Source organism: Hyperolius riggenbachi, chromosome 1, assembly GCF_040937935.1.
Source record: "Hyperolius riggenbachi isolate aHypRig1 chromosome 1, aHypRig1.pri, whole genome shotgun sequence".
NCBI classification, from domain to species: Eukaryota; Metazoa; Chordata; class Amphibia; order Anura; family Hyperoliidae; genus Hyperolius; species Hyperolius riggenbachi.
The window spans coordinates 539,947,012-539,973,395 of NC_090646.1; the positions used below are offsets into that span (position 1 = coordinate 539,947,012).

The following is a 26,384-nucleotide window of genomic DNA, read 5'->3' on the forward strand; positions in this document are numbered from 1 at the left end:
AGGGTTATAGGAGGTGAACTATACAAAATGTGCATACATTTGAAAAAGACGCCTGTTAAAAACGGTGCAGGATAGCAGTAGTAGAATATCAGTAAATTTACCAATATTCTACTACTTCATTAAAAATGGCAAAATACTGATAATATTTACCAAGATTTCACTATGACCTAACTTCTCCCTACTCTCACACAGAACCCTCCCCTGGTGGTGCCCAAAACCTAACCTCCTCCCCGGTGGTGCCTAACACTTAAAATCCCCCTGATTGTGCCTAACCTTTAACCCTTCCTGATGGTGCGTAACCCATAACCCCCTCGGTGGGCAACCAACATTAACCCCCTAGCACCTAACCTTAACCCCTCCCCCCAAAAACACATCCTGTTTAGAAGGGCGCAGGCTATGCACACTGTGGCTACAAATAGTGGGCGCTTTCACCTACAGTGCACATCGCATGTGCCCCGTTCCCTCTATTTTGGCAGGCCCCCTTTTAAACAAGACGCCGCGTGCACCCTTAACAACTGTTCCGACAAAATGTTACCATTCGTAAGCCATTCTATATTTAGCGATGGGAAAGCCTAGGAAATCGTTCTCTATACAGCACTTACAAAGATACTTTAAATTGATAGCATTAAGAACCTGTGTTCACGATCTCATACATAATGCTGTCCATGCAATCATGCAAAATATTTTGTTATGCATTCAGCACAGAAATTATGGGAACAACTTGAAACAAATAAGCAGTAATAATGAAGCTTACTCTCCATTCATAAAGCAGGATTGTTAGCTCTGTGTTTATTATGTAGTCTACATCCTGACCCTGCATTGCAAGCATTCCAATATAATCATAAATGTGTCTGCTGTAATGCATCTTATCTCAGTCAGCCTGGCTCTTTCTTATACACTGCTGGGGAAGATTAAAAAAAAAAAAGCCTCGTCATTGTCCCTTCTTCCCCTCTCACATTCCTGCTTCTTGCTGATTGGCTGAGGGCAGTTCAGTGTGACATGAGGCTCAGAGGGAAATAAAAGATAAATCACCTCACCCCTCTACTGCAGTTGCTGAAAACGGATCTATGTTCTGCTCACATCTGTTTACAAAGCAAACAGATATGACAGTGCAGTTCTGCATAGCCCTTTTTAGACAGAGGAGAAAATTACATCAGGATTGGCTTCAGTCAGAGACAGTAAAGATGGAAAATGCCTGGAACAGTTTTCTCTTTATTTACTAGATTACATTCACTGAAATCAAAATGTGGACAGTACAACACAAATATTAAGTAGGTAGAAAAAGCATATTTCATATTTAGTAAATGTTAAAACAGGTGTCGATCAAAAATTCGGATTGACGTAACAACTGAAAGAACAGTCTGTTGTTGATTGGCACCATTACCCAGGGCCTGTGGAGTCGGTACAAAAATCCACCGACTCAGACTCCTCAGTTTAGGATTCCACCAACTCAGACTCCTCTAATGTGCATATTACAATCTTGCTGATTAAAAGAACGTAACATGAAATTTGTCTCTTAAGTGCCAAAGCTTAGGAATTTTAAGAGACAGCTGAAGTGAGAAGGATATGTACACTGCCATATTTATTCCCTTTATTCATAGACTAAAACTTGTCCTTGGTAAGAGTACTTGTAAAAGGTACAGACCGGAACAAAGAACATCTATCAGGCCCTAGGCAATGTAACTGTGAGTACATGTAAGAGTGATGTGCAGGTACTCTGCAGGGGAATGAGGAGATTCTTCCTCTATTACACATTCTTCATGCACAATCTGAACCAGGTTTATGGGTGATAGACAACACCTCTGTGTTCAATGTGCACAACATTTTCAGTGGATTCCCTGCAGCTCTGGGGAGTGCATATGTAGAGTATAGTACTACTGTGTAACAAAGTAAACCTGAGACAGATGAAAGTAAAGTTTTATACATACCTTGGGCTTCCTCCAGCCCCCTTCAGGCTAATAAGTCCCTCGCTGTCCTCAACCGGTACCTGGATCTTCTGCTATAAGTCCAGGTACTTGAGCCAGTCTGGCGCAGTGCTCCTATTGCGCAGGTGCAGAATGCTCCTGGCTGTAGGAGCGGCACGTGGCCGGACTGCGCTGACTGGCTGCATTACTGGGACTTATAGCAGAAGATCCACGTGGTGGTGGAGGACAGTGAGGGACTGAATGCCCTTAAGGGCCCTGGAGGAAGCCCCAGGTATGTATAAATCATTTTTATCTGTCTCAGGTACCCTTTAATTCGTAGTCACCAAACCAAATTTTAACATATCAAATTATTTGATTTCATGAGCAAACAGAGTGCATACATTTGTATAAATCAGCATAAATGCAGAATTATTTCCATCTCATTGACCATCTCTATTAGTGACACGGCTACACATCAGGCTTTATTCTTACAGCATAGATGTTATTTAGTATATTTAAGAGATTCCTGTGTACACATCGTATATAGTGTACAGTCACAACCAGATATGTATATTTCACTTTAAAAATACAGGGACTGCTTTATTGAAGCAGCACAAGTAACTAATTTTGATTGGTTGGTTTCATTTTTATGGACTAAGCACAGCTATTACTGTATATGTAAATTATGTATGATGACTATTATCTGAGAAATAGAACATTTTTTTCATATTTTAATTACAGTTTAAATTAATTAGGAGTTGGAGCATTTTTTCCTGACTCCGACTCCAGGCACCCAAAATTGCTCTGACTCCACAGCCCTGCCATTAACAATACCCGATCCGATCAATTGATTGGGAGACCACCATTAATGGGCACCTTAAAGTTAATGTAATACTTTCTAATTCATTCTTGAGGAAACACTTACAGCTAAGGGATTCCGACATGGCTCATCTGCATGCCGTATTTCTTACAGGTAATGGACTAAGAATTAAATCCACATGATCAGTATTTCACGTAATCAAATAACCTCTTCAAAATGACGGCAGTAACAGCTGGTCTCAAATCTCTTGTTGACTGGTAATGCAAACTTTCCACACTTACCATCCCTCTTAAACTTTCCATCCACTTAAGTTTAAATTTGTACTAAATTGGTGATAAGGGGGTATACCAGGGATTTCTAACTCCAGTCCTCAAGGCCAAGGTTCAGTAGATCTTATTTTTTTGGGCTGCTTGGATGTTTCCTTTAATATAGCTAAATATAGCGGCTGATGTTGGCTGTGCTGTGTCTAACGCATCTGAATCACAGAAATGGCTGAGCAGAATACAAATCTTTTAGGGCCCTTTTCCACTTGGAAGTGCAACCGCATGCAAAGTCGCCTTGCGATGCGATTCCTTCAATTTTCACTCCGTGTGTTTGCACCTAGAAACGTGGAGTGTAGGAGTATGACCACATGAAAAATTGTGTAGGCTGGTGACTGCGATTTGAACAAAAGGAATCGCACTAGTATAAAATAGCAACACGATTTACATGTTAATGGCGGTGCTGTTGTGATGGGAAAAACGTCTGCAATCCACTTTTTGTAGATGATTGTAGCTAGTGGAAAAGTGCCCTAAGGAGGAAAGGCATTTCATATAACCTATACTTCTATCAGTCTGCTGGAGTTAAGCTTGAAATGTTTTTGTACTCCATTTGTGATGTGAGGCTAAAGCCTAGCAGATGGAAACCGCTTTATATGGACTCATATGAAATATAAAACTTTGTTCCCATAAAAAATAAAATGTGTATCCAGGTGGCGTCTCTGATGGCTGGTAATCATGTACTGTTTGCACACATTCCTCTCACACTGAAAGGACAATCTCAGGTTTCACAGACTGCTGCATATATCTCTAATCAACATCTTGCTTTATTGTCACGACTGTTACATAACATCTGCTGCAGTGTGGGGTGGCAATAAACTTGTCCAAGCACTCCTAGCAGCTATTTTATAGCTGCTGCAGTGATCTGTCTACACGGTGACAATAGTAAAAGTAATAAGACTAATATAGGTGTAAAGTGCACCTGTAGCTTTGAAGAAAAAAAAAAAAACATGGCAGGAAGACGTATGATAAGGAAGAAGCCAATAACCAGTTTATTCCATTATAAAAGAAGGTGGTAATGTTAATAGCTTCCTCTTTGGTGAAGTATTGCAGCTTACTCCAGAAGCTAAATAACACTTTTTTTGGCATTTCATGCATGATAGGTGGCAACTTTAAGTTTAGTGTCACTTGAAGTCCCATGTTCACTTGGTGCTTGGTAATCTTGTCCCACTTGCCCCCTCCTGTGTTGGTGGGCATCTTCTTTAGCCCTCCTCCTCCCTCTGTATGTCTGTGCTCCCCCTGGGACAGAATAGCGAGCAGGGATTCTCACCTTCCTATCGATTCCAGCGCTAGGTGGTCCGCTGTGTGCTCCCCCGCCTTCAGCATGTCTCTGATACCCCTGCAAAATAACAGTCAGTGGCAGAACGGCTCACCTTACTAGCCATTCCAGCCACGGCGCTCTGCAGACATATGGCGTACCACGCGGCTTCCTCCAATGATGGCTACTGTTAAATAGTCATCAACCGGAGCCATCACTAGAGGTACGCAAGATGTCTGCAGAGCGACACGGCTGGAATAGCTAGTAAGGTAAGCCGCTCTGCCACTGACTTCTTTTGCAGGGGTATCGGAGAGATCCTGGAGACGAGGAGCACACAGCAGACCACCCAGGGCTGGAATCGATAGGAAGGTGAGCATCTCCGCCCGCTATTCTTACCCGTGGAGCGCAGAGGAGGACCACACAAAGGGACAAGGCAGGGAGTCCCTGACGTTGCAGCGGGTCGGCGGTTCGTATTGGCGGGCGTTCAGAAGTCGGGGATTCCCTGTATTTGGAATATAAGACACAGGGACTTTTTCCCCCCATTTATTGGGGAGGAAAAGTGGGTCTTATATTCTGGAAAATAGGGTATATACCCCAAAGTGTGCTAGTTTCTTATTAAGGTTTCAGTATGGTGTGGTGATCACCAAAGTACTACCTTTTGACTGGATAAAAAGTTTACATACACAAGTTCATAAAACTGTGTAGTGTCCCCCTTTAATATCAATGACAAGTATTTTTTGGTAGTTGTGGATGAGGCACTTTATGTTCTTAAACAGTAAAGCTGCCCATAGAAACACAACGATACTTGTCCACAGTTTGTCCCCCACTTTATTGCCTGATGAAGCGGGCTGTGCCTGCGAAACACGTTGCATCCTTTGGGGCATCCTTTAATAAATGTGTTTGTATAAATTCAGACAGTTTTTCGTGTCTGCTTTTCGGAGGCAAGTCCACCACTGCCTCCCAGCAACTTTTTAGAATTTGTATCACCTTTTATCCTGCTAGTGCCTCTGTTCTCTTACCACAATACTGTGTCCACCCCTGGTGGAGGGGTGACCTACCACCTTCTTTCCGATCTACAGAGAGCGACATCTTAATCCTGAGTGAGGACAGGTCTAATCTCCTCACTTGCATATACAGTGGTTGCCTAAGTGGTAACCCATGTTTGTGAGTATCTACATCTCACGCTTTAACTTTCCACTTGTTTGATAACATACTACACTATACTGGGCTCTCGGTTTCTTCATTTTACAATGATACTGAGGGCAGGAGACCAAGATGGCCACTCCAAAACCATCACTTTATGTTACTGTATCCAATGATAGATCAGCTTTGCCTTGTGTTTTTGATCACTTTCATGTTGGAATGTCCAAGTAGATCCCATGCTCAGCTTCCTAGCTGTTGAGTGGAAATTTGCCTCCAGTTTTTTTGATAACTTACTGCATTCATATTGCCATCAATTCTGACCAAATTTCCTGTGTCTTTATAGCTCACACATCCCCGAAACCATCAGTGACTCACCACGTTTCACAGTAAGAATAGAGTAATTTTCATCATAGGCTTTGTTTGTCCCTCTTCAAATGTAGCCTTTATGGTCGTAGTCAAAAAGTAAAATTTTTTCACCTGAAGTTATTTGTCAGTTTTTCTTTGCATCCCGAACAATTTTTCTGGCAGTTGTGGTTGAAACCTCAGTTTGTCTACCTGATTGTGGTTTGGTTTCAACAGAACCTAACTTTCCACTTCTTAGAATTTGAACACTGCTGATCGGCAATCTCAATTCCTTGGATATTTTCTTATATGCCTTTCCTGTTTTATAGAGGTCAACTACCTTTTTCCACAGATTCTTTGGCATTTATTTTGCTTTCCTCATGACTAATACTGGGCACACACGGTAAGTTTATGCGCCGGTATCGAGCCAGCGCGTCATCACTCATCCGCACGGATCGTTTCCCGCCCGTCCCCGCGGGCATGCCTTATCAGCCGCTCGATTCCCCACTATTGTCCGCCCGCGGGGAATCTATCTGGCGGGTCATCGGACCTGCCGGATATTATCACTTGAGCCATCAGCGGCTCGATTGATAAGGAAACAAATTACCGTGCATGCCCAGCATTGGAGTCCAAAAAACATCAGTGCAGCCAAAGTCCAGAAACTCATTGACATTTTATACACACCCACTTATTACAAGCACACAGATCACAAGTGAAGATGGTTACCTTTAATAGCCCTTAAAACCTGTTTGTGTTAAGTTGTGTGCATGTTATCAGGCCAAATCACCAGTACCGTAAACTTTTGATCAGGGTCATTTGGGTAGTTTGTAAAAGGGATTAGGATTTAAAAAGAGTAGTTTGGCAATAAATGGCTTCACCCAATCACTAACCATACGTGAAAGAAAAGTTTTTGTGCTATCATCAACTGGACAACTGAAGTGAGAAGAATATGGAGACTGCCCCATTTATTTCCCTTTAAACAATACCAGTTGCCTAGCAACCCTGCTGATCTATTTGGCTGCAGTAGTGTCTGAATTACCCCAGAAAAAAGCTTAAAGCTAATATTGTCAGATCTGACACTATCAGAAACACCTGATCTGCATATGCATGTTCAGGGTCTCCGACTAAAAGTATAAAGGTGCGTAGACAACTCTTGACATATCGCCTGTGACACTGCTGGCCGGCCTGTAGAGACGCAAGTCAACTTTGTAGCTGACAAAGCTTTCTGTTGCTATGCAGGGGGTGGAGGGACGATGGAGTGGTGCTTGCATGACGGAACGGTGCAGGCAATGCAATTGGCCGCCATGGGGGTGAGTTAATCCGCCGGGCGGACCGCTCGTGGGTTGAGGGTCGGCTGCAGCTGCACACTTGCCTGACTTTCGGCTGAGGCGGTTGTTATCAGGCATGTGTACGGGTCTTTAGAGGCAGAGGATGAGCAGGACAGCCAGGCACCTGGTATTGTTAAAAAAATAAATACGGCAGCTTTCATATCCCTCTCACTTCAGTTGTCCTTTAAGAAACCACAAATTCTGCCAGGTTATGCATACTTATGAACACACAAGTATACGCACGTATATTTACATACACACACACCTCAATACATTTTTCATGGGAAAATAATAAAGCTGAAATGAAGTCTATAAGAAAAACACTATGAACTGGATGCATGTAACCAGATCCCTTTTCCAGCTCACACACCATTGGTTGCTACTCTGCAGATGCAATTAGCCTTCACTATATCTGTTTAGCACGATTGTAGCCTCCCTCATTTGATTCTGGTAAAATTAATTACTGGCTCTTTAAAGTGAAGCAGACTGAGGGTCCAATGACTGGAATCTGTCCAGTACTGTGCAACAACAAACAAGGAAATCTGCCTACACAGTCACTTTAAAACAATGAAAACACAGACTTTAAAAAAAATTAATAAAAATAATCACACATAGAGAAGCATTTTACATTGCTTAATAAACCATTCTGAAGCAACAAAATGAAAAGCAATGCAATCAGAAACACACTGAAAAGCATACCAGCTAGAAACGACAAGCATGCTAGGGGACCTGAGGGCACGCTGGAGTTACGGGACGCGCAAGTAGTCAGTCATGCAAAGAAGCAGAAAATACCTGTACCGAGCCACCATGTCTGTCAGCTGCTAGGTGAGCTCTTAGGTGGTGGGGGTTGGCCTGCTGGGAGTCCCAAGCTGCCCTGTGGTCTGCCGACTGCCCATTATATAATGCATAAAACATGCATGGAAGAGGAAGGAGAAAAACCCAAAACATATTAAACACCTCATGCGTCATCACAACATGTGAAAATTAAATAAAGACAGCAAGCAGTTTATACTACGCTATGTACAGTTACGTCTACAGCACACACTACAGTTTAAAGCAAGAACTGCATGCAAACTAAGCTCTAGTAAAAGCAAAAAGAAAAGCCACTTTTTTTAGTAGAATCCAGTGAGGTTAAGCTGGAATTACAGCTATGAGATTACACAAGAGCAGAGAAAGAGGCAGCAATCTATGCCACGAATGCTTGGGTTTCATCACAACAAAAATACTTCAGACGATAAGTACACACATACATTGATGCTTTATACATCCGCATGTACCGGTATGTGTGTGCACACAGCATATAAATATATGGCAGCAGATACACATAATAATGTGCATGGAAAGCATATATTTATACATACTCTTTGTTCTAAACAGAATTCCCAGGACAATCAATGTAAAACACATCAGCATTGCTTTTTACTGAATATTTGTGTAACGATCTGATGTAGTGCTTTAGTTAAGACTTTGAAATGTAGGTAGTCATTTTCTCAGATCTATAATCATCAGAGGGAATTTAAAAACCAGGTGGTGGTGAGAAGGAAGGAGAGGGTCATGAAATAAAATATTCTTTCAGTACATAGTTCCCACCTACCGTGTTTTAGTGCCTAGTACTTGAACTCCAGATAAATATCTGAACACATATATGTGAACTGTTTCAAGCATCAAAAACTAATTTTGTTGAACAAGCCCTGTGATTAAAGTGACATCCCAAAAAATAAAAGCCATCTGTCTTCTAAGCCATATGTCTTCTAAGGGTGCATACATTCATGCAGTTTTGATTGGTCAATGATTGACCAATTTTATACCTCCATGTAGCACGAGGACTAACAGATTTTGAATTCAAGTAAGGCCCCATTCACACTTGAGCATTTTGCCTGCGATTTCGGCAAAACGCTCAAACGCTAGCGCTTTTGAAAGCGCTAGTGTAATAAAACCCTATGGGCCCGTTCTTACTTGGGTGATGCTAATCACTGCAAATCGCCCAAAATCGCGAAACGCAAAAGCGTAGCCTGCACCATTTTCAGGCGATTTCCCAGCGATCGCATTTCAGTGCTATAGAAGCGCTAAACGCGATCGCGGAGAAATCGCTGCACTGTCCAGTGATTTTTCAGCGTGAAATCGCTGGCATTTTGCGCTTCTAAGTGTGAATGGGGCCTAACAGATTGTGCAGTGTGCAGGTAAGCGCTCATGCTACATGGAAGTGGTAAAATTGACCAATCAAAATCGGACGTGTGTACCAGGCTTAAAGGACCACCGTCACAAAAACCATACAATTTAAAATATATGTAAACATACACATATAAGAAGTATGTTTCATCCAGAGTAAAATGAACCATAAATTACTTTTCTCCTATGTTGCTGTCACTAGTAGGTAGTACAAATCTGACAGGACTGACAGGTTTTGGACTAGCCCATCTCCTCATGGGTGGTTCACAGGCTTTTCTTTATTTTCAAAAGCACTCAGTGAATAGCAGTTGCTCTGTCCAACCGCCAAAAAATGTAAGATGAGCAGGGAGGCTGGCCAGCATCTTTGTTTAAATCTTTTTCAGGGATTGTCTTTATAAAGAATAAAGGCTATGCTGATAATCCCCTATGGAGAGATGGACTAGCCCAAAACTCAAAAGCCACTTCCTCGGCAGTGTTGAAGAGGGGGATCTATAAAGTATAGGACAGTGATGGCTAACCTTGGCACTCCAGCTGTGACAAAACTACAAATCCCATCATGCCTCTGCCTCCCCGAGTTATGCTTACAGCTGTCAGAGTATTGCAATTACTCATAGGACTTGTAGTTCCACCACAGCTGGAGTGCCAAGGTTAGTCATGACTGATCTAGGAGAAACAAAGGCTTCCATTGAGGAGTAAACATTTTAAAGAAAAAACATCACTGCCCTTTAGCGCCAATGCCCCATTCTGGTATTGAAAAAGCACTAGAAACAATGCAAATGTAACTCATTTCTGCACTTAGGTACTGAGGGAAACAGATAAACGAGGCAAAAACGTAAGCAGCTTTAGTAATGCTTGCTAAAACACCTGCAATGCATTCTTAAGGTGCCTAGAGATACCTCGACTTGGCAACTGATCAACCATACGATTCGATAATTATAAACAAAATTGGATAAAAATCTGTGCCACCAAGAGCTTGCCCGATTGACGATAAGACCAATTTCTGGCTGAAATTGGTCGCATACATTGGTCAGACATGCTGGAAAATCTTGGGCTGACCAGCTCAATTGGGTGCACGGCGTAACCGCGTGTGATAAATCGCTAACGATGAATGCGACAGAAACAGAAGCAGTTTAACTTACCTGGGGCTTCTTGCAGCCCCCTGCAGTCATCCTGCGCTCGTGCCATCCATCTGCGACCCGCCAGCCAGCATCGGCGACCCCCTCAAGCTTGCTGGCCACATGTCTCCCCATTGGACATCAGCATTCTACACGTACGCAGTATGAGAAAACTGCTACTGCACATGTACAGAATGCTCCCAACGACGGCAGCAAGATCAGGGCGTGTGCGGCTCAGGGACGCGCATGTGCACTAGCCACGACCAGCCAGCTTTAAGGGAGTCGTCGTTGCTGGTCGGAGGGTCGCGGAAGGACGGTGCAGGCAGAGCAGGATTGCAGTGAGGCTGCAAAAAGCCCGAGGTAAGTTAAACTGTTTTTTTTTTTAACTTAAGTAACCCTTCAAGTTATGATATATGAGGAGAGCGTACATTTTTCCATATAACTCATTTAGTGTCTCTGAATGCCATCAGTATCTGACAGCTGCTCTCCCATCAGAAAGATAGCTGCCTGTTTGGCAACAGCTGTCTGATATTAAAAAAAAAAAATGGCATTTGGAGGCACTTTCACACAATCTCTATAAAGCAATGCATGCTTTCATTATTACACAACTGGTACTGGGGATACAAGAGCAGCACCACTTTAAGTTTCCTGTGGTTAGTAGGATTTACAGTTTCGGTAGTTTACCAGCACTGGATGCTGCTAAGGCACACATGGATCTCTGAAACCTTTCATGTTACCTGCAGCAACCGCCCAATCTCCATCTTGGACAGTCAACTATATACACTTTCACCAAGCATGATTCTAAGCATAGATTGCTGAATACACACAAAGTCAAAAGTTATGGTGAAAGAAAAGTATTTAGGAGTGTTAACTGTAAATGTATTGCATAGCTGGACACAAATATTTCATCCACAAGGCCCAGTATAAGTGCTTCATCTGAATCTAACAACATTGCCCCAAAATATAGCCCTATGCAAAAGGAAATCAAACCCTTAGAAACCCTGGGGCAAAAAAAAAAAAAAAAGCGCACCTCAGGTAAAAGTGTACAATATGCCAAAGCATGCCAAACAAACTATCGGAGAATTCAAACTGAGCAAATTTCCCATCATTAGGATTTGTACTGCAAACTGGAGGCCTAATTAATGAAGAACTCTTATGTAAGAAAACACATTGTTTATTTCACCCTACATACTGGAAGTGTACAAAAGCTTTCCAGTTATGCACCCAAGGGTCACAAAGGCAAGGGACAAAATATTTTTTGCTCATAAAAGCATCAAATCTATTTTTGGAAGAAAAGTTTTTATTTTTTTTATATTAATGTATTCAATGTAAGCACTGTTTCAGATGCCAATTATTGGGTTATTGGACACAGTAGCTTTTAGCACTGAATTTAGCCTACATTTCCAGCACAATTCTGCTACCTATAATATTACCTGCAGGTTACCTAAAATGTGGGTCAGATTTGGGTATCCGTTTTTATTCTAAGCGGGTCGGGTTGCGGCCTGTGGGTGGGAGCGCGGGTAGTGAAAGCAAGCAAGCATGAGATGATTCTGTATATTTTGCTTCCCAAAATCTGTAATGGTTGCTGCAAGCAGAATACTTATTTACTTGTTTGCTGCAGCTAATCTCAACCTGAGACTCTCCCCTCCTCCATACACTAGTATCTAAGGCTAAGTGGTAACATGCAAGTGTGTCATTAATTTTTCATAGCTGGACAGAACTATTTTAGACATAATTAACCTCCTTGGCGGTAACCCTGAGCTACAGTCGGTGCGGAAACCGGCAGATCAAAGCGGTAAACCTGACCTACACTTGGGGTAGCCGCAGAGCAATGCGCACAGCGGGCATTTTAACTCACCTCTCAGGGGTCCCGACGTTGGCTGCCATTCTTCTTCCTCTCCTCCAAGGCTCTGTATCCCCCCGGGTTATAGGGCCACCCAGCGGCTGGAGGGAAAACTGCAGCATTGGAGCCCAGGGAGGCGAGTAAGTGTTGGGGCCGCTGCAGACTCTTGCGTGGTATGATCTTTTACATGCTTTTTAGGGTCTAAAAGCACATGAAAAAATTGTCCGCTTTTAGACACTAAAATTGGAAGGAATCCTACCACCAGGGAGGGTAAGTCAAACGTAAAAAAAAAAAAAATTATCTTAAACATTTCTTTGCCTCTGGTTTGTATATTAGTTATGCATTGGTTTGTATGGCTTGGATATGTAATGTATATTTTGTAATAAAATGGAAAAACGGGTCGCGGGTCTGGAGGCCTGCAGGTCAGGTGCGGGATTGAAAAATTAGACCCGTGCAGACCTCTACCTTTAGTTACTGGAAATGTTGCTCTCCATTTCCCATTCCAAGTGAGCCAATCAAAATCAGCAGGAAGTACATATGATTGGCTCAGTTCCAAGTTGCATACAATGTACATTAAATCTGAACTTCATGAATGCCCCTCAGTTACAAGAAACAGTACCAGGAGTAGACGACAAAGTCAAAACACTGAGCAATCTTTGTGCCCTGTACCTCCTCTGTGCCCCACTGTACCTTCAGTGTCACCCTGTGTCTCACCTCTGTTACCCCGTGCCTTCAAAGTCCTCCTCTTTACCACCTCTGCCCCTCCAAACCCCCCACACCACCGAGAAACACTATACATTCAGCAAATTAAAGATCTTTATTGACCCACATTGTTGGGCAAAATGGCAGACACCAGCAAACCGCACATTCTGGCCAAGGCTAAGTTTACTGCATTCAGGTATATTACATTGCGCTGAACGTTGTCTTATAGTGTAAGGTCCAGGGCACATAAGCATTTCCCTGTAAACATCTCAGGCACAATCAGGGACTTCTCCTTCATGACTTCACAGTGGTGTTCCTGGTTGTCATACTGGTGGTGGCAGTGACCAGAATCTTGCTCCAGGAAGCACAGCTGGCTTTCAGTAAAGTCAGGCGAGACCCAGACACAAGGTGGTAAAAGCCTGTACCTAAGAAGGCTTTCCACCAATTGAATTTATTACAACAAGTTCATTTAAGCCAAGCATATTTTCAGCCACTCAATGCCAGTGCTCAACCATTTCTGCTTAGCACTGTATGAATATGTTCAAGTATCTGTGCTAATTACATCTATAACCCCATAGGATGTTCTACTACATTTCTGGTGTGCATATGTAAAGAACCAACAATGTGACAAAGGCTAGCCCTAATTCATAATACCTGATGCATATTTAATCATAATTGCAATGCCTACAGTTGTTTGACAATAAAAACTGGTATTTCAAGCTAGCCATGCAGAAGCCAATAGGGCACAATCAATCACTCCCTGATCTGAACTCAATTAGTCAGTCAAATCTACCACTTTGCCTAGTTACATCTCCAATCACAAAAATCTGAAATCAGACACGTAAAGATGCCCATAAATAATAATAATAAAAAGACAACAGACCAGCACGTCCCCCCTGTACCCCCATCCCCAAGTGTATGCGTCTCCATGCCCAGTGTTAAAAGTTCACCTCTCTGCCAGAGCAACTCCTGCCCTCCTCCAGTGTCACCACAAGTGCCCATATCACATGACACAGGTGCATATAGGACGTCACTATATGCGCCTGTGTGACATGGTGCAGACACTCACTGTGAAGCCAGACACCGGAGGAGGCCAGAAATCATGCTGGCAGAAAGGCAAGTCTTAAACTGGCCACGGGGGAGGGGTGGAGAGACGGGACACAGATACACTTGGGGGGTGGTACACTGACCAGGTTACCGTTGGTTATCGCAATACGTTATTCGCCATTTCCACCGCACACCCGAGAGAAGCCTTGCGACTGATGTTTTCCAGCATGACCGATCAATCCTTTCGATTGATTTTACCCCTAAATGAATTGAAAAACATCGACCTGGTTACCATGCTACAGCACCAATTTTCCCTCTAGTCGGCCCACAAAATTGAGTGATGAATGGGTACCTTTAAAGTGACTATTTCACTGGAAATATCATCCTAAGTGATCAAACATATTAGAAATACCCACTTGAGATCCAATTTTCAAAGTTAACAAGATAAAAAAATAAAATAAGATAGCAATTCCTCATAATTTAAACCCGGGGGCCAGGCTAAGACTTGCATGGGGGCCAGTGGCGTCACCCTAGTGCGACATATTTTGATAAGAGAAGCAGCAGAAATGGCTGACTGCCTTATATGTCTAACTTGCCCTGATCAAAACGCTGAAAGCTAAAATCTCATTATATAAATGACTAGATTAGAAGGCACAGAAGTATATTACAATACTAAGTACTTGCTGTTAGGAGTTAACATGTAAACAAAAAAAAATACAACATTATTAGGGAAAAACATGTTATCTCTAAAATATGCATAGATCAATGATTATATGTATTATTTCACAACATAGAAATTATTAGAAACATTTGAGAAATGTAAACATAAGTCAATATTACAGCAAAGACTACAGCAAGTAAAACTTACCTGATTTTTGGCTTGCTGCATTTTATCTCTGTGTTGATGTGCTTCTCTGTTCGATGAAAGAGCTGGATCTGCATGAATGGAGCCAACTGGTGTGGGCTATTATGGAGAGAAAAAAAAAAAAAAAGAGGTTTCTGAATTATAAAAAAAGACTCCTAGTAATTTAGCAAGCAAAGCAAAATGCTGGTATACATGAGGAGAACTTCACTCAGTGATATGAAGGAGTGGAGGCAAGTGTGGTTCACTTGTCACAATAGCAGGAAAGCAAGCCAATCAATGGGTTGCTGAAGCAGTGATCATGGCATCCTGTCTGCTGCAGCCAGCTCACTGCTGATCCAATTTCCTCAGCTACAGAGTACAATGAAAGAATACAAACTGCCGATTTCGCCAGCATGATGTGCATAAAGCCGAAGTGTGAACATGAATTATGGCTGAAGCTGACCACAACTCTATGGCAAGTTCAGTGATCAAATAGTGACCTTCTCTACTATGACTGACAAGCATGTCCACACATTTGCCTTGTTTTACGCACATCATTGTAAAACATTGGGTGAAACAAAACAGCCATCTACCGTCTTTCCCTGAATATAAAACACTGTCATATTCTTTTGCAGGGAGAAATATGTGCTAGGGTTTATGTATTTATTTTTATTTTATTTTTTGGGGGGACAAGGTCATGCTCTCCGGAGAGGGGTAGACGCGCTCTGTGTATGGGGAGGTGTGTGGTCTCTTTCCGCACTTCCCTTGTGGCTGAGTCCCCCTTCGTTCCAGGTAACTTCTCCGGTTTAAGCGGCGGCATAGTATTCAAGCTGTGAGGGAGCCCTTTGACCCTCACGCTGATGCTGTACGCAGTACGCTAGGTTAGCTCTGCGCTGGCAATACCCTCTTGTCATAATCAATATGCACCTGGAACGCATCAGCCGGGAGCACATAATTATGACAAGATGAGAGCGCCAGTGCAGAGCCGGCAAAGCATACTGCGTACAGTGTGAGGGTCAAAGGGCGCCCTTACATCTTGAATACTATGCCGTCGATGAAAAAGGAGAAGTTACTTAGACCGGAGGGAAATGCAGCCACAGGGGAGGTGTGGTAAGAGACCACACACTTCCCCATACACAAAGCGTCCCACAGCTAGGTCTTATTTTCAGGGTAGGGCTTATATTTCAAGCATGCTTGAAATATAAGCTAGGCCTTATTTCCCGGGTATGTCTTCTTATAGGGGAAACATGGTACATGACGTTTCTGAAAGGCAATACGAAGGCAATATTCCACACAAACAAATTTACTTCAAGCTAGGAGCACACTAAGCAGAATCACATGCAATGTTGCTCATAATGTAAGTCTATGAGCCGCATAAAAAAATGCATATCTCTAAGTTTTACAATGTGTTTTTCAAAATGCATGACTTGCTGAATATTTCTCAAAAACGCAAGTAAAATGCACCTAATGCATTTCAATGGAGACGCAGAGGATGAGAGTTTAACCTCTTGAGGATCACGGGTTTAAACCCCCCTAAAGGCCAGGCAATTTTCCACAAATTGGGCCACTGCAGCTTTAAGGCCTCGCTGCAGGGCCACACAACTCAGCACACAAGCGATCCCCCCCCCCCCCTTTCTCCCCACTAACAGAGCTTTCTGTTGGTGGGGTCTGATCGCTCCCCCATGTTTATTTTTTACAAATATTTTTCTCTTTTTTTTTTAATAACAAAAGCTTTTTTTTAATTATTATTTTCCCCACCCTCCCTCCTTCCCTCAGCCAATTACAGCGATCAGCTGTGATAGGCTTCAGCCTATCACAGCTGATTGCTCCGGTGTCCCACCAGGGGGGGGGGAGGACACAGCCGTGTTGCACGGATGTCCCCAATACAGCACTGCCTTAGATCGCAGCGCTGTACTGTGTTAATAGACGGCTTGAAGACTGAAGACAGAGCGGAGGTCCGTCATCCAAGCGGAGAGATCTCCAAACCACGCTTCAAGGACACTGATCGGCGTTGGGCAGTCCTGGGGCTGGCGCCGTGTGCACACCCATCGGCGTGACGCGGTCGCCTAGTGGTTAACTGCATTTAATATGCAGTTGTTTTTTTTTCAAATATGATACTCTATTTTACTCTATTGCAAAAGGAAAATTATTGAAATATGTAAAGTGCAAATGCACCAAAAATTCAGAAGCCGCACGGTTTTTGCACAGCCTAGTGTGCTCCTATCCTCATGCTGGCAGGAGCTTCCAAGCTTAGGTGAAAAGCTAGCAATTATATAAAAACAAATTCTTGCATTGAAAGAAAAAGTGATCAATTAAGAACAGCAACAAAGCTTTACATTCTATGTCAATTCTAATGATAAATCTACCAGCTTACTCAATTTGTTTTATGCATGTCATTTCAAATGGATCAACTATCCTACGCATGCCAAGTCTTATAGGATTTTAAAGGCAGAAGCTTGGAATTTTCCCTCTACTGATGTTAACTGAGGATGCCACTTGTGATAGCGGTGAAATGTCTTATTAATGTAATGAAGAATAGAAATAAATATATGAATTAACTCCTCTTTATCTGTGTACTTATGTTATCCAGAAAAAAAACTAAAGTATAAAAAACTGCAAGTATACTTAAATCAAAAGATCTACTTACCGTATTTTTCGCCATATAAGACGCTCCGGAATATAAGACGCACCTAGGTTTAGAGGACAAAAATCAGGGGGAAAAAAAAATGATACTAAACCTGGTGCGTCCATGTTCCAGGAGCGTTCTCCCACAGTTGGTATCCTCCCATGCCCCCTTCTATCCCTAGGTGCCCCATTCTTTCCTCCCAGATGCCCAGTTCTGTCCCCAGGTGTCCCCTGTTTGCAGGTCCCCCCTTTAGTCCCCAGGTCCACTCTTCTGTCCTCCCAAGTATCCCCCTTCTGTCCCCAGCACCCCCTGCTATCGCTAGGTGTCCTCTTCTGCCCTCCCTAGGGCCCCCACTACCTCCCCTTTGCCCATGCCATCTCCCCCGTGTCTCCGCCTCTCTCCCCCATGTGCCCGCTACCTCCACATGTATCTAATAATGTCCCCTTGTTTTTCTAATACTGTGCCTTTGTGTCCCTGCTCCCTGTTTAAATGTATATATTGTAGCTGTAGCTGCGGCTCTTACCTCTCCAGCAGCGCCTGTGAGGATAGCCGACCTCTTCACCACCGCACTTCTCGCTTACCATTAACAATACAATTCTTTGGACGATTAATCTGAAACGTTTGTTCGAGATAGCTGCTATTCACTTTAATCAGATCAATTAAATTGATCTGAAAAATGGATCGATACAATCAATAATATGATCCAATTGTAGAACAGATAGTCTGAAGAATGGTATCATTAATGGCCACTTAATAGACAACAAGCATATTCTAGTGGGAGGTGAGCAGTGGCCTTTCATATTTCACTCCTCGAAGAAGCACATTTTTTTATTCCAGTTTTAAATAGTGTGGGAGTTGAATATCTCATCTCAATCACACCAATGCATTTTACTAGAATGTTCATGTACTGATAATGGCTGATCAGTGGGAAATCTGGTGTTACAGAAAACTTCAACCAGACTGAATGGCAGGCTATTTGTTTCATACACTACATTGCCATACAAAACCATGCAACTTTGGAGAAATAATTGAAAGAGAATTGAAATGTAAATTACACTAGATTGGGCTTGATGCATCAAGTTTGTGCTGCAAAAGTCTACAAGAGAAGATGTGTCAAAAGAAAATAAGGATATGAATAATATATTTCCAATCAACAAGCTTCTTAAACTTGCCAAAGATCACACAGCATACTTGCTGGATGCCTTTTATGTTTATGAGGTGTTTTTTGAAGACAAAAAGGTCCACGACTTGCAATAGCTTTAATCAAATGTGCCAACAACCAGAATACTTACAAGTTGCTTCCCACTCCAGTCATATTCATAGTCGAACATATATCCCTTTCGATCAAACAAGTCTGTAAATAGTTTTCTTAAATAGTCATAGTCCGGTTTCTCAAAAAAATCTAGCCGCCTTACATATCGCAGGTACGTGGCCATTTCTTCTGTAATATAAAAATTAAAATGTAATTGAAAAGACAGTAATAATAAGCTCAAAGTCTAAACAAAAATAATATCACTAGGTTTTATCCACGAAAAAATAAGTCATGTGAAATAGCCATTCAGGTGTGAGAGACATCAGCTGGCAAAGCCGTAACTCCCATCCATTAATTCAGGGAGATTGTCCGTTCAAAATGGACTAGATATCTTTAAAAGTGTGTAAATTTTTTTTTTTTTATGTGACCCGGCCTATAGTAGGGTCACTCATCATCTTCAAGCCTGTGGGCCAGGAGATTCTAGGAGTGAATCAGTGGATGATTGCAGCAGCCCAACCTCTCGCAATGGAAGAAGAGTGGTGCAAACTGTCGCTTCTCTATCATATGGTTCACTATGAGGTGAGGGAGGTCCCTCATCAGATCCCTCCAACTGTTACTACTGAAGGGTATGGAGGGAGCCACTTGATCTTTCTGTGGAAGAGGAGCCACAAATGTCGTACGGAAGTGAAAGGGAATTGTGGGACAGGACAACAATCAGCCCCACTCAGGTCTTTCCCTATTGAGTGTGGCGTAAGGTTTATTTCGAAGCGAGAGAGAGAGTGAAGGTGCAGCCTGGTGGGCACGAGGGGCACATGACTTCTAGTAATCTCTTACAGAAAGGTGTAGAATAAAACGAAGAACAATTTTCATACCAGTCCATCACTTAGGTGGGATTCACACTTCACCGTTTTGCAAAAAGTTTTTCCACATGCTAATTCGCATTGGAACTTACAAGCAAAGTAAATCAATGGTCTCGTTCACATCCAATGCGAATTTTCACTTGTGGAAATAAAACATACAGCCTGCAGCACTTTTTGGTCCATTGCATGTATTATGTCCTTAGCAATCATTCGCTAAAGTGAAAATACACACTTTTTTCCGCAAATCTGTGTGAACCCTCCTCTAATATTCTGTATTCGTAAAGTATTGTGCCATGTCAGCCATCAGTAAAAGCAAGAGGTTTTGACTCCGGATGATGCCATAATTTACTGGCTAAATGGTATCCCGATTCAAAAATTATTGCGTTAAGAACCTGTATGGAAGAGCTAAATAAAAAATAGTCTTTACCTGGAAAGTTCTCACAAAGTACTTCAATTGGAGTCGCTCGCTTAGTATCTCCAATTTTCTGATACCTTTCTTTTAATGTGTCCGCCTAAAACAAAAGGCAAATTATTAAAATGAAAGCTCTGTCATGAGCCTCAGAAAATAGAAGTTATTTTCTGGAGGGTGTCACCTGACTGAAACAGTAACAGTCAGTGTAGAGCCTACAAAAGAGAGAGATATAAATATATAAAAACGATTTATGCTTCCTTAGTTTTTTGCATCCTTTTAAACAACTCAAACTATATAAACCATAAAAAGAGATAATTTGAGGAGTTTAAAGGACTTACGAGTCCAAATAGCGAAAAAAAGATAAGTACCTTAATCAGTTTTAAATGCACGGAGGACGCCGTCCGCGCCCTCCATGCAGTTCCGCCGGGTCCCCGCAGTCTTATCGACCCCCGTGCCGCTCCCGACCCCACGGACGGGGTCGGGCTCCCCTTCCTCTCCCAAGATGGCCGCCAGCCGCGGCTGCGCAGTCCGCATACGCGTTAGCGCGGCTGCGCAGCTCTAGGGCCTCCCCCCTCGATCCACGCTACTGTGCGTGGATCGGGGGGGAGGGCCCTAGAGCTGCGCAGCCGCACTAACGCGTATGCGGACTGCGCAGCCGCGGCCATCTTGGGAGAGGAAGGAGAGCCCGACCCCGTCCGTGGGGTCGGGAGCGGCACGGGGGGCGATCAGACTGCGGGGACCCGGCGGAACTGCACGGAGGGCGCGGACGGCGTCCTCCGTGCATTTAAAACTGATTAAGGTACTTATCTTTTTTTCGCTATTTGGGCTCGTAAGTCCTTTAAGCTAATGCAGAAAACAGACATATGAATTGTAAGTGCAGTCATCAAAGTGAACGAACTCCAGGATAACTCATCAAGTTACAAATATTTGGTAAGGACAGACTGCAGACTAGGAGTAAATGTACAAGTCAAGCTGTCTGCCAGGTTTGACAACATACATAACTCCAAGTCAAGAACTGTAAAATGCTAGCACGTGAATAGGCAATTCAAATAGCAAAGTTTCAGTGCTTACCTGAACCGCACTGAACTGAAAAACTAACAATTGTATCTACCCTCCTACTCCTAAAAATGATTTTTTTTTTTTTTAAGAAGGCCACAAACTCATTTATCTCTCCCATCTATATACAGCCGATTTGATCACTCTGAATGAATTTGTACAGCATTTATCCTGCTCAATCAACCAAATCGAGCGATTTCTTTCTGAAAATCGCTCGATTTGGCGGATTGATCTGGGCAGAAAATTTCAGTCAATCAGCAACGGATCAGGAGCGTGTCACGCCTGGGACCCTGGAATGCAAACAGTTTTTCAAAGATTTCATGCTAAAAAACATTGATTGAAAATCTGTGTGTGGAGATACGGGAGATACCCGGATAGTTGCTATCCGGATATCTCCCACTAAAGCTGTGCGGGCTGGGCGGGGGTCAAGCTTAACTGTCTGACGTCTTCTTAGGTACGTCTCTCGGCGCCTCCCACGATGCGCTCCACGCGCGTCACGTGATTACAAACACTTCCTCCTTCAACCCGGAAGGAGGAAGTGTTTGTACTCACGTGACTGCCGCTTGGAGCACATCGTGGGAGGCGCCGAGGGACATCCCTAAGAAGACGACAGACAGGTAAGCTTGACCCCCGCCCAGCCTGCACAGCTTTAGTGGGAGATATCCGGATAGCAACTATCCGGATATCTCCCAGATCGGATTAGAGCAAGCCTGACCCTGTTTTATTTTAGGTTTAAATACTATTAAAAAATGTGTTTAATGTTTTATTGTTATAGTCTAACACAGATTAGAGTAACAATCTATGAACTATTGACCTTATTTACTCTATGCACTCAGAAGCTATTCTCTGCCAGGCAACATTTTGTATGTCTGAGTTATGCTGGGCATACACGGCAGGAAGGGGGATTATCAATCGAGCCTGATGGTTTGATTGATAATATCCGACGTGTCCGATACCCCGCCACATCGATACTGCGCTCGGTACCGGCGTAAATCTGCTTCATCATTTGCATGCTTTGCACTGTACATACACATGTTTATCTCGTTATGTCACTTGAGGTAGGCTTTAAAGCATAGTAGGTAGCACACAAAACACAGTAAGGCCTGTTGCACACTGCAAGCGATTCCGATTCCGCTTTTTAATCTGTTTTTACATCCGATTCAGATTCCGATTTGCAGTTTGCTCCCTGCACACTGCAAATCGGAATCTGAATCGGATGTAAAAGCTGAATAAAAAGCGGAATCTGAATCTGAATTGCTTGCAGTGTGCAAGAGGCCTAAAAGGTGTTGGTCGAGGAGCAGAAATCAAACCAACAAACGTTGATTCCGGTGATACCTTTAATGACTTACTGTACATAGTATATTGCAAGCTTCCAAATCGTTAGGTTTCTTCTTCAGGCATTATACAGAACTGTATCAGAACCCTTTGAAAGCATGCAATAAACCATGCACAGTTAGTCATTAAATGTGTTACTAGAATCAACGTTTGTTGGTTTGATGTCTGCATTTATAGAAGTACAATCAAACATCACTCAGACACGCCTCTGGTGCATACTGGAGAATTCAGTCACAACCTGCTTCTTTCAAAAAATGTAAAAAAGGTCATCGAAAATTCCTTTATAATTTAAGTGCATGTATAGATATGAAGGGTTATAATTGTTATGCTGACTTCACTGCAGTCTGCTTATTTTAGTTGGGACCTGCAATGTTTTAAATTCAGGTTTGAAATCTCTGGTGTGTTGTCAGAAGAAAGTACCACTGCGGTGCGTCTGAGCTCATTGCAATAACAGCTGTTGGATCCTGGTTTTTTTTTCCTCGTCTCTCAGAAATGGTTTTACTTTCTTATTTTGATATGATCTTTGTTTATCAGCAGTATGATGAAATACTATTTCAGATCTGAGAGCTTACATATAGCATGCAAGGTATAAGATAACAGATTACACAAGATCCTCAGATACGCTTGTACATCTTCCTTTTGCTTTTGATGTTCCCTGATATTCAGTCAGTTTCTTTTAATATCAATTTAAAAAACGCTACATACTACAGAATACACAATTAGGCTAGTCTTTATTTTCTATTGCTTTACATTTACATGCATTTAAAGGGACTCCGAGCAGTGCAAAAACTATGGAAAGCTGCATATCATTTTAAAGCTCTCTTTCTCCTCTTTCCAGTGATATATAAATCACCACCCTACGCCTTTTAGTTTTCGCTATTTTCGCGATTGAAATTGCCATGGCCGCGATTTCGATCGCGGAAATAGAGAAAACTAAAAGGCGTAGGGCGACGATTTATGGATCGTCAGAAAGAGGAGAAAGAGAGCTATAAAATGATATCCATCTTTCTATAGTTACATTGTATTACACAGGGTGACTTTTTCTCAAAGTCAGCAGCTCCATTCAGCAGAAAAAGTCGCCCTGTGTAATAGAATGCAACTATGGAAAGAAGGATATTTTAAAGCTCTCTTTCTCCTCTTTCTGGTGACACCTAAATCGTCACCCTACGCCTTTTAGTTTTCTCTATTTTTGTGATCAAAATCGCAGCTGCGGCAATTTCAATCGCGAAAATAGCGAAAACTGAAAGGCGTAGGGTGGCGGTTTATATATCATTGGAAAGAGGAGAAAGAGCGCTTTAAAATGATATGCATCTTTCCATAGTTTCTGCACTGCTCGGAGTCCCTTTAACTCACTGAGCAATTTTAAATTAGAATTCTCTATAAAGGATAAGTGTACTTAGTGAGCATGAGGTGAAAGAGATATGGAGGCTGCTATATTTCTTTCCTTTTAAACAATACCAATTGCCTGGCAGCCCTGCTGATCTATTTGGCAACTGGTATTGCTTAAAAAAAAAAATATGGCAGTTTCCATAAAACTCTCACCTCAGGTTCACTTTAACAATATAATACCCTCCAGCATTACTCAATTTCAGTCTTATTTAATACAGTCATGTCCTAAGTACACTTATTCTTTAAAATACAGAGACTCAACTCTTTCAGACATCACAGGAAGACAGGATACTGAAGTGTACAATTCAAGGCTTGTTAGAAGAATGTCAGAGAATTAAGGGGAACATTGCGTACCAATACCTTCATTTTACAAAAGGACAATGAATGTGGTTAAGTGGCGCACTCAGTTAACAGACTTTTGTGCCTGTAGTTGAATAACATACATACTGTAAATACACATCCTACATTAAAAGTGATTTCACTTTCCACAAGAAAATGTATGTGTGCATCAAGCACCAAGTTTAACCCTAACTTTGCATGCGAAAGCAAATGCATATTTGCATGAGCAATGCCTCATGATAAGCCAATTAGGCAAAATTTGCTAAGCCAGATTTGTTAGAGTTAACCTCTTGACGACCAGCTAACGCCGATTGGCGTAAACTGGTCGTCTGCGGGTTACCATGGAAACAGCCGCTCGATCGAGCGGCCTTTCCATGTCAGTTCACGGAGGGTGTCTCCGTGAACAGCCGGAGAGCCGCCGATCGCGGCTCGCCGGCAAAATGTAAACAGGCGGGGAAGAAATCCCAGCTGTTTACATCATACGCCGCTGCTGCGCAGCAGCGCCGTAAGGCAGATCGGCGATCCCCGGCCTCTGATTGGCCGGGGATCGCCGGCATATGATAGGCTGAAGCCTATCCTTCAATGCGCAGGACGGATATCCGTCCTGCGCAGCTCACAGGGGGAGGGAGAGAGCGGCGAGACGGCGGAGAACGCTGCGGAGGGGGGCTTTGAAGAGCCCCCCCGCTAAGCAAATGCAGCCGGCGGCGATCAGACCTCCCCAGCAGGACATCCCCCTAGTGGGGAAAAAAGGGGGGTAGTCTGATCGCCCTGCTGCACTCCTGATCGGTGCTGCGGGCTGTAGAGCCCACGCAGCACCGATCATTGAAAAATCCCCTGGTCGGCAAGTGGTTGGTGCTTGATGCACGCATACATTTTCTTGTGGAAAGTACATTAAAAGTGAGAATGTATGCTGGCTGCCCCAGAGCATAAGCAGCCCAACTTCTCCCCCTACCTGAGCTAGTCCAGTCTTAGGGATAGGGAACTCAGGCCCCAAGCATTACACTGTGTGTATTAGCAAGGTATAACGCTCATCTGCTCATAAGCAGTGGATGTTTTCCTGCCTTAGTGTGGCTCACAGATGCTTAGATAGTTGCAAAAGGTAAAAGGTATATCAGTTGTGATAAATGGCGTTTACCAAATTTTACTTAACTCGATGCATTGTGGTGTGACGTTAACGTTGCAACGCAAAAGTACAAGGAGCTTTCCTGTATCTGGTAACATGTGCGTTTAGAGCAGCCTTTCTCAACCTTTTTACCCTGGAGGAACCCTGCAAATACTTTTTGGCTCTCAAAGAACCCCTGCAAGTAATTTTTGGATCTCTAGGAACCCCTGAATTTATTTTGCAGGAGGCATGGTCTTTAAAAGCTGGTGTGGCCTTATATGCCTTATTACAGTGCCATTCATTATAATGTCTTTAGTGCTTTTCATTAATGTGCTCATTATTTTGACCACCAATTTAGTGCTTTTTTTTTTACTGTATCCGCTATTACAGTGCACTCTCTATCATACTTCTCCAACCCTCACGATGGGGGAAAATGCCAAGGAACTGCTGGAGAGTACTCAAGGAATCCTTGATTGAGAAAGCCTGGTTTAGAGGTAACGCACTGCAGCAGTGCCTTACCATAACACAACATGTTACACTACAAGACTAAAGCTGCACACACTTGTCACTGCAGTGCGGTAAGCAGCATTATAAGACTTTCTAACACTCAACCATAACATCCCAATGTGAACTTAGCCTTTATGTTTTGAAAAAAAAAAAAAAGAAAAGAAAAAAAGAGATGTAATCTTATTTGAAAAGTTTATCAGAAAATAACCAATTTTGCAAAACAGTAAAAATAGAGCACAATACTTTACCTTTAACCCCTGCCAGGGTAGGCTTCCTCTTAGAAAATACATAAACATATGTCCTAATGCTTCTAAATCGTCTCTTCTACTTTGCTCTAAAACAGACAGAAAACAGGAGCATGTGTTATAATGAAGGAAAATACATTGCTTACTCGCTATCTGCTGTCTGTAGCAGCCTACAACCAACAACTTATGTAACCGACCACTGCCAGGAGCTGAATTATTAGTAAATGAGACAGAACTGACAGGCAAGGAGGGCCAGATGACAATCATTATGCTTTATGTTGCTGTTTGATGAACAGGTCACTGTGGCATAGTGGTTAGTGCTCTCGCCTTGCAGCACTGAGTCCCTAGTTTGAATCCCAGCCTGGTCATCTGCACAGAGTTAGTACGTTCTCCTTGTGTCTGCGTGGGTTTCCACTGGGCACTCCGGTT

General features: G+C 42.8%; 1 protein-coding gene across 4 annotated transcripts in view; it reads right to left on the reverse strand.

Moving 5' to 3' along the window:
• Positions 1-26,384, reverse strand: part of CSNK1G3 (casein kinase 1 gamma 3) — a 204,229-nt gene that overhangs the window by 15,537 nt on the left and 162,308 nt on the right. For 3 of the 4 annotated variants that reach the window (XM_068246924.1, XM_068246900.1, XM_068246909.1), the window contains 5 exons: positions 25,959-26,044; positions 19,998-20,082; positions 18,751-18,899; positions 14,857-14,952; positions 7,905-8,000 (listed from right to left, as the gene is read on the reverse strand). In XM_068246924.1, coding sequence (XP_068103025.1) covers positions 7,905-8,000; positions 14,857-14,952; positions 18,751-18,899; positions 19,998-20,082; positions 25,959-26,044 — 512 coding nt within the window. The remainder of the gene's footprint in view (positions 1-7,904; positions 8,001-14,856; positions 14,953-18,750; positions 18,900-19,997; positions 20,083-25,958; positions 26,045-26,384) is intronic. The other variant, XM_068246916.1, reaches the window with a different exon arrangement.